A 14608-nucleotide genomic window follows, 5' to 3' on the forward strand; every position below is an offset into this window, starting at 1 on the left:
GAATGCTGGGCCCACAATTAGGAAGAACTAAAGCAAAATTTGGACTCAGACACTTACTATGTAACCCTAGGCAAGTCACTTAACCTCAGTTTCCTCAACTATATAATAGGGATGATAATGATAATAGCACTTACCTCCCAGGGTTTTTGTGAGGATCATATGAGATATTTGTAAAGTGCTTAGCACAGTGTCTGACACATATTAGTTGCTTAATAAAGGCTTATTTTAAAAAAAAAGATGGGGGAACAGAGGGCTAAACAATGAAACTGTGGTTTTCTTAAACTCTGAATCAAGGGTGGTCAGAGCCCAAGAGAGGCATAGCCATGTTGTAGCTGAAAGCTGAAGAAAGAGAGAGACAGAGAGAAAGAGAGAGAGAAATATCTGCTCACCTATCCCTTTACCTCTTCAAGGAAAGTATATTTATTTATTTCATGTCTGAGAACAAGTTTGGTTATTAAAATTATAGGGCATTCAGTTTAAAAAGAGAAAGAAAGAATATAATCCTTCCTCCTTCTCCCCTCCATTAATGTAGTCACAGGATTTAGAAACAGCTGATGAGGCTTTAACAAAAGTTGTTCAACTAACTATAAAATTGCTCCCTTACCTAATGATCCCTTTATAAGGTGTGAGCACTTTTCTGATTGAGTGGAAAGGGAACTGATTGGTTAAAGAAAAATTAACCACACCCCTGGAAGCTTTAAATAGCTACGCTCTAGGGAATTCCTGGAGGTAAAGGCTGGGAGTAGTTGTGGAGTGAGATTTGTGCAGTGGGGTTGAGGAGGGAATTTTCTTCTTCTCCTCCCTCTTCCCCATCAGTTATGGTATCTAACAGGTACTTGCCAAGAGGGAGACACATCATCCAGATGTTAGAAAATTTGTCAGTTTGAGAGAGTTCAAGGAATAATTGAGAGAGCAGATCACAGTCTAGATAAATGTAGAAAAGTTAGTCACTTGTGGAAGGAAGCTGCTTTGAGGAAGCTGGCCCTGGGAACTTGGAAGCAGAGAAGAGAGCCAATTGCCTCTAGTTCTGCCAGTTAAGAATTGAGCTGTGGAGAGGAGCAGACCCTGGAACACAGCGGAGCAACCTGCACAGTCAAGACACTGTACCTAAGGAAAGCTATGGGAAGACCCTATGAAGAAAGAAAGGATTTCTAGGCTCTGCAGTAGAGTAGGGGCTGTGGGTTGCCTTTGTCATACACACATACTATACTTGTGCCTCACTACCACTGTTCTATGCCCACTTTTTCCATGGATGCCATATGTGATTGTGGGAGAGTATACCACAGGATTATGGAAGGAATACTGTTGAAATTCCTATTTTATTATGACATTTGGTAAATGCCTTTGCTAAAAAAAGAGCCAATTGTGTCCACTGGCTAAACAAGTTAGGGTTTATGAACCACATAGTTTTAGAAGTATAAACCCAAAGGATTATACCTAGAACCTTGATATAGTCACCCTACTGGAAAACCAGTTTGCAAACCCATGAGTTCTAAATTGGACAGAGTATCCCAGAGGAGATATTACATAGGTTTTATTTCTTTTGTTGATTTTTTTTTTTGCCTATGAATTAAAACTTTATAGTGGCATGTAATTCTGCTTCTTGTGTGGCTGATTTCATTATACCCTGTTCAAGTGACTAAGGTTCAATGAAATTCAGCAGATTTAGGGAAAAAGGGAAAAATTTTGCAGGGATTCAGTTATTCTGATTGAATAAAACTACATTGACTAGATTCCTTAGAGCGGTGTTTCCCATTTAGTGTTCTTGACCCCTTTGGAGGTTCACAATGGTGGTATAAGAGTCAAGCTAAAAATTATTTACCTTAAGCAGTAAATAATTGCTTAATTACATTGCAAATATATTTTCCCTCTGTGACAAACAGCAGATGCATATTTGAAGCATCATAGGATGCTCTTGCAGCAATTTGGAGTGATTAGATGTGCAAAAATTATCATAGTTATTATAAGAAATTGATTAATAAATCTAAAATAATATAAATAGTATATTAAATTACTCTGGGGTTCACAACACATTTTTGTTATTGAAACGGGTTCATGGAACAAAGAAAACATTGGAAGCTATTACCTTACTAAGTGGAGCTAAGTGCCGCCATTCAGAAAGTGGCAGAGCTGGGAGAAAGAGATTATCAGTACCAAGGGAATCATGAGAACCATATGTCCCTATGGTAAACATAGGCATCATAAAAATTAGCACTTTCTGAGAGCTCCCTCTGGGGGAGCACATAACTGCTATTTCGCATGGGACTTGGCGGTGCCTAGTTCTTAGATTGAATACTATCAGATTGGGGCATCATTGCCCCCTGGTGGCTAAAATGTGATTTAATTCCATTACGTGTTAATGGATAACCTGTTGTTTAAAAGCTACAAGACTACAAAACCTTAGTTAAGAAATCTTTGAATCAAGGGAGGGCAGATTAGGGGAAGGGGTATACAGAATGCATGCCGTATGGGAGTGCATCCCAGGGAGGGATGAGATGGGGAGAAAATTTGGAACTCAAAATCTTGTGGAAGTGAATGTTGAAAACTAAAAATAAATAAATTTAAATTTTCAAAAAAAAATCTTAAAAAGAAAAGAAAAGAAAAAGAAAATGGGGGTGATGGACTATCTGGCGTCTGTGATCCTATCTAGCTGTAGCCCTTTAAGTCCTCTAACTTATCCTAGTAACACATAAGCCACCAGAAAGGAGTACACAATATATCATTATGAGGGAGGGAAAAGTCTCTTCCTCCCCTTCCCCACCAACTTGGTAACCAAACATTAATTAGAATTTCAGAAATTTGAAATCATCTATAAGTCATCAGAATCCTTTTCATATTTACAGATTTTTTTTCAGAAATTTGGGGGGGGCTTAGGGAAATTACAGAACCTTTTAATTTGAAATTATCTTGAGCTCAGAAGAATATTTTCCTATCAATAAAACACATTCCTTAGTAGGTACTCTTGAGTTCAAAATTTTGTGTTTTACAAACTAATTTCTCCAAATTACATAGAAAAATCATTACAAGAGAGAAATTTTACTCTGTTTCTAACTGGTCATGTGAACTGTTTTTCACTCATAATAACCAATAGCTGAAGGTTCTATACAGAAAGAAAGGACAAAATTGGGCCGATACTAAGGAATGTGAGGCTGTCACAGCTGTACTGCTTACTCGGGGTAACGGGTTATTGTTAAAACTGCCAAGTAATTGGCTTCAAGTATCCTTTTACCTGGGCAAATTCATTAGTCCATTCATAATAATAAAAAATATGCTTGATGTAGGGTACATTTTCCAATGACAAGTTTTCTCTGCCACTGATGAATTGTACCAAGAGTACCTGTAATTGTTTTTTATGTAGGGCACTACAAAATATCAATTTTTGTAAATAACATACTTTTTTAGGGATGGCTTAGAGATTTCCTTTTAATTGAGCTAATTCTCAGTATAAGCAAACAGTGGAAAACTCTCCCCTGGAACTAAAGAAACAATTAACTGAATGCATTTCTTCCATATGGTTGTGTACTGCCATGTTTCTTTTTCATTTAGGCTTAATAAAGGTAAGCTCAACGTGAACACAAATGACAGAATGCCTTATTTACTTACGGTGAACATTTTGGGATTCCAAAATAAATTGGGCTCCCCAAAAAATAAATAAATAAATAAATTGGGCTCCCAGTTTTATTTTTTTTCCCAAAATCATTTATTAAAATCTAGAAAGAGATAATAAGAAAAGTAATAGTAAACTAGAGAAGGAAATGTTGGTCTTTATGTTATCAGCGATAATTACCACAGTCGATAATTCTACAAGTATATACTGGTCTTTCATTCAGTGTGTCTGCCACTTCCAGGATTTGAAGAACTCTTGTTCCTTCAATCAGTTGCCTATAGAGAAAAAAAAAATGGTAAAAATCAGTTAAACCACAAAGTTTCACCATTCATTACTCTTATAGTCCTTTACCATCCCATTCAACTTAACTTGGTTCAATTTAATTAGCATTGTATTGGCACCATGTACCAGGTACTATGCTAGAGACAGAGGCCAGTTCTCAGGGAGCTTATGCTCTCTTGAAGGGATATAACATGTACAGCGATAGGTAAATTAAAAATGTATACAAAATTAACACAATTTCTCCAGTGCAGAGCAGTGCACTAGAAGGAAGAGAGAGAGACCTGGTATAAGAGTTGATAACTTCAGCCAAGCCTTTAAGGAAGCTCGGGAGCCCAAGAGGTAGAAGGGAGAAAAAGAGAATTCTAGGGATAGGAGAGAGCTGGTACAAAAGCAAGAAGGCAGGAGATAGAATGTTGTGCGTGGAGAACAGGCAGTGGACCTTTGTTTTTGTTTTCAAGATAATTTATATTTTAATCAGCAAAACATACAAATTTAATTTCTTGAGTAGATTTTACCTGGGCCTTTACCAATAAATGAAGGGTTTTTTTTTTTTCTTCAAGCAGAAGATAGGATTAAAAATGGACACTAGACCTAGTTGAAGGGGAGGAAAAAAATGGGAAGAGAGCAGAAGAGAGAGGGGGATGGAATGTACAAGGACCACTCATCCAAAAACACACATGAGAATGGGCTCCCAGACATTTATTTCTACACACAGACTGCAGAGATTTCATGAGAAAATGTGCAGATGAGTGCCGTCAATACAGACTTGGGATTTTCATTAAGATCCTGCTATGGGTCACCCCTAGTCTGAGGGGGAATGATATGAAATTAGTTGGGAAAGGTAGGCTGGAGCTAGAGTGTGAAAGGTTTTTTAAATAAAGAGCTTGTATTTCATCCTAGAGGCAAGAAGGAGTCATGTAAAGTTATTGAGCAGAGGAGTGACACGATCTGGCCTGTGCTTGAGTGCTATGTAAGATACAGAGTGGGTGTAGTGGATACCTTACTGAACTTGGGAGCCAGGAAAACCAAGACCCACATTGCACCTCACATACATACTGCCTCTGTGACCATGGGCAAGTCAGTTAATTTGACCAAGGTTTTTTTGTATGTGTTTTATTTATTTTATTTTTAATTTATGGGATAAAACAAGCATTTCCATAACACAGTATAAAAAAAAGATGACTGCACATGAAACTGCAAATCTATTATGCACAACTTGCTATTCCTTTTAAATATATAATAGTTATGTGAATTTATTTTTTCCCTTTTTTTCTCCCCCCCCACCCTAGAGATAGCTACCATTAGACACAAATAGGTATATATATATGTGTGTGTGTGTATATATATATGTATGTAAAATTATTCTATATATACTTCTATTTATCAGTTCTTTCTCTGGATGCAGATAGTGTCTTTCTTCACATGCCCTTTATAGTTAATTTGGGTATTTATAATGGTCAAAATGACTTATTCAATCAAGGTCATTCTTAAAACAATATTGCTGTTACTGTATACAATGTTCTCTTGGTTCTGCTCATTTCACTATTCATTATTTTGTGCAAGTCTTTCCATGTTTTTCTAAGATCAATGAGCTCATCATTTCTTATAGCACAGGAGTATTCTATCACAACCAAATACCATAACTTGTTCAGCCATTCCCCAATTGATAGCATCCCTGCAATTTCCAGTTCTTTACCACCACAAAGAGCTGCTATAAACATTTTAGAATGTATAGTTTCTTTTCCTTTTTCCCTAATCATCTTTGGAAATAGACCTACTACTGAAATTGCTGAGTCAAAGTTTCCTCATCTGTAAAATCAGGGGGATTCAATGACCATTAAGGCCTCTCCCAGCTCTAAATCTACAATCCTATGATATCAAGTTTTCAACTGTGCATTGGAGAGAGGAGAAAATGGAAATCAAGGAGAACTATTTATAGGAGGTTATTGCAATAGTCCAATGAGAGTTAATGAAGCTCTAAATCCGGGTAGTGATTGTGTGATTGGAGAGAAGTGACTGGATGTGGGAGATGTACAGACTGACAAAACTTAGTAACTGACTATGGGGGAGACAAGCTGAGTCAAGGGTATCTCCACAGCCTGGGTGATGAGAAGGATGGATTAATCAATCAATGAACATATATATTCAGCTCCTCCTGGGCACTGCAGATACAAATGCAAAAAAAGAAAAGAAAAGAAAAGAAACCATCTCTACTCTCAGGAGTCGACATTCTTTCTTGAGATACAACACATTCCTAAGTGACTAAATAATGAATAAATGCAAAATGAATATAATAGGGAACTGGAAGGGTTAAGAAGAGCTTTCTAGAACAATTGGTGCTTTGCTTCATTTTGAAGGAAAAGAGGGAGTATGTGAAGCACGGATGTGGAGGGAGAGAGTACATTCCAAGAACAAGTGAGAGATGGAATGCGGTAGGTGAGAACAGAGATAAAGCCAAAGCCGGCTAGTAGGGATGACAGTGTGCAGAAAGGGAAGCAATCACAAAAGCTGGAAAGATGGGTTGGGGCCAATACAGGGCTTTACATAAACAGGCCTTTATATTTTATTCTGGAGGCACTAGGGAGCCACTGGAGTTTGCCAACATAGATCATTGTTTAAGGGAAATCACCTTGGCAGCTGTGTGAAGAATGGATTGGAGTGGGGAGAAATGTGAGGTATGAAGACTAGTTGAATCATCTTTTCAGTTGTGTTTCACTCTTTGTGACCTCATTTGGGGTTTTCATGGCAAAGATACTGGAGTGGTTTGTCATTTCTTCTCCAGCTTATTTTACAGATGAGGAAACTAAGACAAACAAGGTTAAGTGACTTGCCCAGGGTCACACAGCTAGTAAGTGTCTGAGGTCAAATTGGAACTCAGGTCCTCCTGATTTCAGGGCCAGTCCTCTATCCACCACACCACCTAGCTGCCCTCCCTAACATGGGCAGCTAAGTGGCACAGTATATAGAGTACCAGGCCTGAAGTTAGGAAGACTCATCTTCTTGAGTTCAAATCTGGCTCCAGACACATGCTAGTGGCGAGACCCCAGGCAAGTAATTTAACCCTCTTTGCCTCAATTTCCTCATCTGTAAAATAAACTGGAGAAGGAAACTGCAAACCACTCCAGTATCTTTGTCAAGAAAACTCCAAATGAAGTCATGAAGAGTAGGATACAAATGAAGACTAGCTGGAAGTCATTAAAACAGTCTTGGAAAGAGGATTTTAGGGACTGTGCTAAGTTTTGGTTTATGTGAATAGAAAGGGTTAAAATGTGAGAGATGCTATAGATGTAGAAATGGAAAGATCTGGCAGCTAATCTGATAGGTGGGGTAATCTCTCAAGTGAAGGGACGGTCTCAATTTGTAGAATGAGAAAAACCTTTTCAGAAATAGCCAATGTGTGGGTTTGTTTTGCTTCACTACATGTATTTGCTTTTTAAAAAAAGTTTTGTCTTTCCTTTAAAAAAAAACAACTGGAGACAAGCAATAATATATAAATATATGAACAGGGTCATTGAAGTATTTAAAACGCATAGCTAGGAGGAGAAGGAAGTGTAGGAGGAAACAGATTAACACGACAGTTTTGAGTTTACTGCACTGAATTTATTATATATGTAAAAGAAAGCAAATTGTATGTAATTGAGATTCACAGTATATATACAGTCCACATTATCTGGTCTGCTTTGCATATGGGAATTCTCATTTTATTTGGTGTTGAATTCAAAATAAAAAAAAATGAAAGGTTGTATGAGATGGAGGATGTGAAGTAGATGATAACACAAAGGTTATGAGTCTAGAATACTTGAAGAATGGGGGGGTGGAAAGGGATATTTGATAAATGGATGGGTTTTGGAGAAAAGATAATGAATACCGCTTGTGACTTGTTGAGTTTGAGGTGTCTCTGGGACATATCTGGTTTGAAATATTCAATAGGCAGTTGGTGAATTGGAATTGAAGCTCAGGGGACAGACTGGGGTTAGATATATTGATTTGCATAGAGATGATAATTAAACCCATGGGAGCTGATGAAGTTATCATGAAAGAATATAAAGAGAGAACAGAAGAGGATGGTGGTACCCTCAGTAGGAATAGGAAATTTAGAAAGAAGGGTTGACTTGAAGGAAAAGAAAATGAATTCTGTTTTGCACTTGTTGAATTTGGAATGTCTGTGAGACATCCAAAAGGAGGTGTTTAGCAGGCAGTCAATGAGATGGGCCTGGCTCAACATATCTGAGGCTTGTTCCTCAAACCAAACTCAGTGAGCATTATTCAAGATCAAAGTGATGTTCATTTGCCTGGCTCTACAATCTCAAAAGAGTTGGGGGTCTTTGGGGAGTGACTTGAAGTTTCTCCATTGCAAAGATTTCACACTAATCCTAAAGTGTGCCAAACACCATCACTTACTGGATTAACAGGGCCAAAATTTTAGAATAGCTTAGGCTAGGGGTGGGGAACCTGTGGCCCTGAGGCCTTCTAGATACTTAAGTGGGGCCTTTTGACCCAATCCAAATTTTACAGAACAAATCTTCAGATTCAGTCAAAAAGCTGCACTTAAGGATCTAGGAGGCCACATGTGGCCTCTAGGAAGCAGGTTCCCCACTCCTAATTTAGATTATAAAGACAAAGCCTAAAAATGAGGCTGGTACTAGGTAATCTGTTGTCCTGTGGAAATACTGATTGGCTGCTTATCTTCTCCTATCCCCTTCCCTTGGAGGCTCTGTTAAAGACTGACTTACATAATTGACCAAGATTGGGGCAAGGGGAGAAGAGACACTACCACCCCATGACTATACTACTTTGTTAATGAGATAAGAGAGCATTTACACCTCCATCGTGTCTCAGCTATTGATCTTATCTAAGAAGTAGCTGCTTGGCTCATTGGATAGAGCACTGGGCCTGGAGTCAAGAAGACCTGACTTCAAATATAGCCTCTTATGCTTATTAGCCATGGGACACTGGGCAAGCCACTGCACCTGTTTGCCTCAGTTTCCTCAACTGTAAAATGAGGATAATAATCGCACCTACCTTCCAGGGTTGTTGTTAGGATTCAATGAGATATTTGTTAAAAATGTTTAGTATAGTGCCTGGCACATAGTAGGCACTATGGAAAAGTTTATTCCCTTCTTTCCCTTCCCTTGACTGACCTGTCTTATGGCATGCTGCTTACATAGGTTACAACTACGGAAACAAAATAGAAACAGAATATTTTGCCAACTTCTGGATTCCAGCTTTGCCAACCGCACCAGAAACTTCTGTGTTCCACAGGGACACGGTACTTGGCCAGTGAGGGCTAGTTATTTTGTTTGTTTGTTTGTTTTTGTTTTTTGGTGAGGCAATCGGGGTTAAGTGACTTGCCTAGGGTCACCCAGCCAGTAAGTGTCAAGTGTCTGTGGCCAAATTTGAACTCGGGTCCTCCTGACTCCAAGGCCAGAGCTCTTTCCACTGAGCCCCCTAGCTTCCCCTAATAAGGGCCAGTTATGCATGAAAAGGATAGGAAGCTTACTGCTGTTAAATGTTAGCTGATTAGGCACCCAATCCAATTTGGACATGCATTTTCAAATATCTGGTATATCTTAAGAGCAGGTAAGGTCAGAGATAACAAATACTCAGTAATGCATTAAAATACACTGTTCTTGGGGGGTGGAGCCAAGATGGTGGAGGGAAAGCAATGACTTGCTAGAGCTCTCCCCTAAACCCCTCCAAATACCTACAAAAAATGACTCTAAACAAATTCTAAAGCAGCAGAACCCACAAAAAAAAAAAAGAGTAAAGCAAATTTCCAGCCCAAGACAACCTGGATGGCTGATCAGAAAGGTATATCGCGCCGGGCTGGGAGAGGAGCGCAGTGTGGCGTGGGCACGCAGGCTGCAGTGACCCTGGAGCAGGCCTCAGAAGACTGAATCGTGGGCAGCTGTGGCGGTTTCCAGACTTCTCAACCCACAAATGCCAAAGACAACTTAGAAGGTCAGTGGGAAAAGTCTGTGACTGCGGTGAGAGAAGAAGCTAGATCTCAGCCGCCCCACGGGCAGCAGCTGGCTTCTGAGCTCCCGGCCCACAGACTGAAGGGAAATTGAGTGGCTGATCAGAGGGGGATTGCAAGGATCTCTTTGCCAGGGCTGAGGCAGGAATCTCTTGCTTTGCCCGTGCTTGGATCTGGGTCACAGTTCTGAGGGGCAGTCCTGGGACAAGGAGGAGCTCTGGTGTGGTGGAGCTTGTTGTGGTGGTGGAGAGGAAACACCTCACCCCTTATCATAGAACCTTGGAAGAACTGAAAATTTACAGGTCCCTAGAAGTATCTCTAAAAACAGCTGTACAAACCCCCAAAGCTTGGGACAGTACATTCTCCACATTGGAAACAGACTCTTACCTTAACAAAGAGTTTAAAACTCAAGTAATTGGTTGGGATCATGAGCAAGCAGTGCAAAAAGAGTCAGACTATATTATCTTACTTTGGTGACAAAGAAGATCAAAACATACAACCAGAAGAAGAAAACAAAGTCAAAGCTCCTACATCCAAAACTTCCAAGAAAAATACGAATCAGTTTCAGGCCTTGGAAGAGCTCAAAAGGGATTTTGAGAAGCAAGTAAGAGAAGTAGAGGAAAAACTGGGAAGAGAAATGAGAGTGATGCAAGAAAATCATGAAAAACAAGTTAACAGCTTGCTAAAGGAGACCCAAAAAAATACTGAAGAAAATAACACCTTAAAAAATAGCCTAACCCAAATGGCAAAAGAGGTCCAAAAAGCCAATGAAGAAAAGAATGCCCTAAAGAGCAAAATTGGACAAATGGAAAAGGAAGTTCAAAAGATTACTGAAGAAAATACTTCCTTAAAAATTAGAATAGAGCAATTGGAAGGTAGTGACTTTATGAGAAATCAAGACACTGTAAAACAAATCCAAAAGAATGAAAAATTAGAAAACAATGTGAAATATCTCATTGGAAAAACAATTGACCTGGAAAATAGATCCAGGAGAGAGAACTTAAAAATTATTGTACTATCTGAAAGCCATGATCAAAAAAGGAGCCTAGACATCATCTTTCAAAAAATGATCAAGGAAAACTGCCCTGATATTTTAGAACCAGAGGGCAAAATAGAAATTGAAAGAATCCACTGATCTCCTCCTGAAAGAGATCCCCAAAGGAAAACTCCTAGGAATATTGTAGCCAAATTCCAGAGTTCCCAGGTCAAGGAGAAAATATTACAAGCAGCCAGAAAGAAACAATTCAAGTATTGTGGAAACACAATCAGGATAACACAAGATTTAGCTGCTTCTACATTAAGGGATGGCAGGGCACGGAATATAATATTCCGGAGGGCAAAGGAGATAGGATTACAACCAAGAATCACCTACCCAGCAAAACTGAGTAAAATTCTTCAGGGGAAAAAATGGTCATTCAGTGAAATAGAAGACTTTCAAGCATTCTTGATGAAAAGACCAGAGCTGAATAGAAAATTTGACTTTCCAATACAAGACTCAAATGGAACATGAGGAGTAAACAGGAAAGAGAAATCACAAGAGACTTATTAAGGTTGAACTGTTTACATTCCTGCATGGAAAAATGATATTTGTAACTCATGAGACCTTTGTCAGTATTAGGGTAGTTGGAAGTAAAAAATTATATGTATGTATATATATACATATATAGATAGATAGATAGATAGATAGAGGGCACAGGGTGAGTTGAACATGAAAGGGTCATATCTGGAAAATAAAATTAAGGGGTGAGAGAGGATTATACTAGGAGAAGGAGAAAGGGAAAGGTAGAACAGGGTAAATTATCTCACAAAAAAAAACAGAAAAGAAAAGGCTATTACAGTGGAGGGGAAATGGGGGAAGGTGAGAGGGAATGAGTGAATCTTATTCTCATAGGATTTGACTTAAGGAGGGAATAACATACACACTCAATTGGGTATGGAAATCTGTCTTACCCTACAGGAAAATAGGAGGGGAAGGGGACAAGAGAGTAGGGGGATGATAGAGAGGAGGGCAGATTGGGAAAGGGGGTAATCAGAAGCAAATACTTCTAAGGAGGGACAGGGTCAAAAGAAAGAATAGAATAAATGGGGGGGCGGGATAGGATTAAGGGAAATAGAGTTAGTTTTTCACAGTATGTCTACTATGGAAGTGTTTTGCATAACTGCACATGTATAACCTATATTGAGTTGCTTGCCTTTTCAATGAGGGAGGGTGGGGAGGGAGGAAGGGAGAAAATTTAAAACCCAAAGTTTAAAAAACAATGTTTTCACATGCAGCTGGGAAATAAGAAATACAGGAAATGGGGTACAGAAATCTATCCTGCCCTACAGGAAAATAGAAGGGGAAGGGGGGGAGAGATAGCAGGGAAAGCAGACTAGGGGAAGGGGTATTCAGAATGCATGCCATCTTGGGGTGGGGGGAGGGGCAAGATGGGGTGAAAATTTGGAACTCAAAATCTTGTGGAAGTAAATGTTGAAAACTAAAAATTAAAAAAAAATAAAATTAAAATTAAAAAAGATACAACGTTCTTTTCTGGCTGCAATCATGGCAGATGCGGAAGAAGAAGCTGCTAGCTGCTCCAGAATCCCTTCTGAAAAGATGAAAGGCCTTTGCAGAACTAAAGGCCAAACACATGAAGAAAGTGACTACTAAAAAAAAAATCTTCAGAAGATAAGGAGGAGGGTTATTTAAGAAGGAACTAAAGCCTACCTACCATAAGGGATACAGGTAGATGTACATTAGTGGTTTGACTGAAGAGAATAGTGTGAAAATATGGCAACTACCATGTACTTGCTGAACCCAAATCAGTTTTTGTGATTAGAATTAGAGATAGCAATGGTGTCAGCCCAGAGGTCCATAAAGTATTGCAGGGTCTTTGCCAAATCTTCAGTAGTACTTTTGTTAAACTCAACAAATTTTAATTAACATGCTGAGGATTTTAGAACCTTAACCTCTGAGTAACCCTAGGCAATACATTGCTTGGGGTTACCCAAATCTGAGGAGAAAGAAGAATTTATGTACACCTACCATGTGCCAGGTACTGTGGTAAGAGCTTTTTGCAAATATTATTTCATATGATCCTCCAAACAACGTTGGATATAGGTACTATTATTGTCTCCATTTTACAGTTGAAGAAATTGAAGCAAACAGAGGTGAAGGGACTTGCCCACAATCACACTGCTAGAAAGAGGCTGGATTTGAAGTCATGTCTTCCTGATTCCAGGCCTAAGGCTCTATCCACTATGACACTAGCTGTCTGACTTGAACTGAAGTGGCTATAGATTAAGAAAAAAAGGGTTGTTCTGCATGGTGATGCCCTTATTGCAAAAATCTCTTGGCAAATATGGAATTATCTGCATGGAGGACTTGATCCAAGAGAAAGTATAGACTGGTGGCAAACGCTTCCAAATTGACAATTTCCTGTAGCCTTTCTATTCCCTCTCTTCAGTTATCTTTTCTGTGGAGTGGAATGAATTAAAAAAAGAAAAAGGTTCTGTTTTGTGGAAGGTGGAGATGATGGTAACAAGGAAGACCAGATCAACAGGCTTATTAAACAATAAACTAACAATAATAATATAAATGAATATAATAAATAATACAATAACAGTAATAATATATAACAATAACACATTAGAACAATAAACTAAAGGTGTCTAGCATGATTATTTTTTTCTAATGGTCTGTTAATAAAAAATGCCTGTGATTTTAGGAAAAGGATAAAGGCACTCTTGGGCTAATTTGTTTCATCCCTGAAGTATCACAGCAGCCCTGGAATTTTGCAGGAAGATCTGTGACCCAGCTCAAGAATGAAACAGAACTACCTTCACATTCGAAAGAACTATGTTATAAATCTTTTTTATAATGGGCGCCAAGCTTTCACTATGCATTCAGCAAAATTTTACCATTTTGCATCTCACCAAATATTTATTGAGTACCTACTATGTTCAAGATATTATAGGAAGTAGGCAAGAAAAATAAAAGATCATATCTCCTTCTCAGATAGTTGATAATTTAATCAGGGAAGAAAATAAGATACACATAAATAATTATGACATAAATTTAGAATCTGAAAGTTACACAGAGAAGGGAAAAAGTGCCATGAAAATTTGGAGGAGAAAGACCTCAGTATAGAGTGAGGCAATCAGGGGAGGGTTTATGGAAGGATAATACCTAAGAAAGGCAAGGGCATGGAAATGGGAAAGGGTAGGACAAGTTAAATTTTACTATATACAAGGTATACATATACTATATACATATATTTAGAAAACCCTGTAGAATGTTGTAAAATATATTAACAATCTATTTTAGGTCTAAGTGCCTAGTATGTTGCTATTGAACTCCCTATAATTGTTATTTGAGATATTTCAGTATTTATCATCACTCTTTGGCAACTTAATGTTACTGCAACCTAGATAGTTTGATCTCTTTATTAAAGTTAATGAGTTATTATAAGAATGACTTCACTTAGTGAGCAGAACCAGGAGACCATCGTACATAGTAACAACAACACTGTGCGATAATCAATTATGACAGACTTAACTCTTCTCAGCAATACAATGATCTAAGACAGATCCAAAAGACTCATGATGGAAAATGCTATCCACATCCATGATAAAGTCTGAATGCCTATCAAAACATACTATTTTCACTTTTTCTGTGTGCTTTTTTCCTTTTGGTCTGTTTCTTCTTTCACAACATGACTAATATGGAAATATGTTTTATAGGATTACACATATATAACCTA

General features: G+C 38.4%; 1 protein-coding gene across 3 annotated transcripts in view; it reads right to left on the reverse strand.

Annotated features, from left to right (window-relative positions):
• Positions 1-3694: 3694 nt before the first annotated feature.
• Positions 3695-14608, reverse strand: part of PPIL6 (peptidylprolyl isomerase like 6) — a 61826-nt gene continuing 50912 nt past the window's right edge. For 2 of the 3 annotated variants that reach the window (XM_027854940.1, XM_027854932.1), the window contains exon 8: positions 3695-3882. In XM_027854940.1, the coding sequence (XP_027710741.1) occupies positions 3774-3882 (109 nt within the window). In that variant the 3' untranslated portion in view covers positions 3695-3773. The remainder of the gene's footprint in view (positions 3883-14608) is intronic. The other variant, XM_027854950.1, reaches the window with a different exon arrangement.

The sequence above is a fragment of the Vombatus ursinus genome, unplaced genomic scaffold (genome assembly GCF_900497805.2).
Source record: "Vombatus ursinus unplaced genomic scaffold, bare-nosed wombat genome assembly UNPS02000582.1, whole genome shotgun sequence".
NCBI lineage: Eukaryota > Metazoa > Chordata > Mammalia > Diprotodontia > Vombatidae > Vombatus > Vombatus ursinus.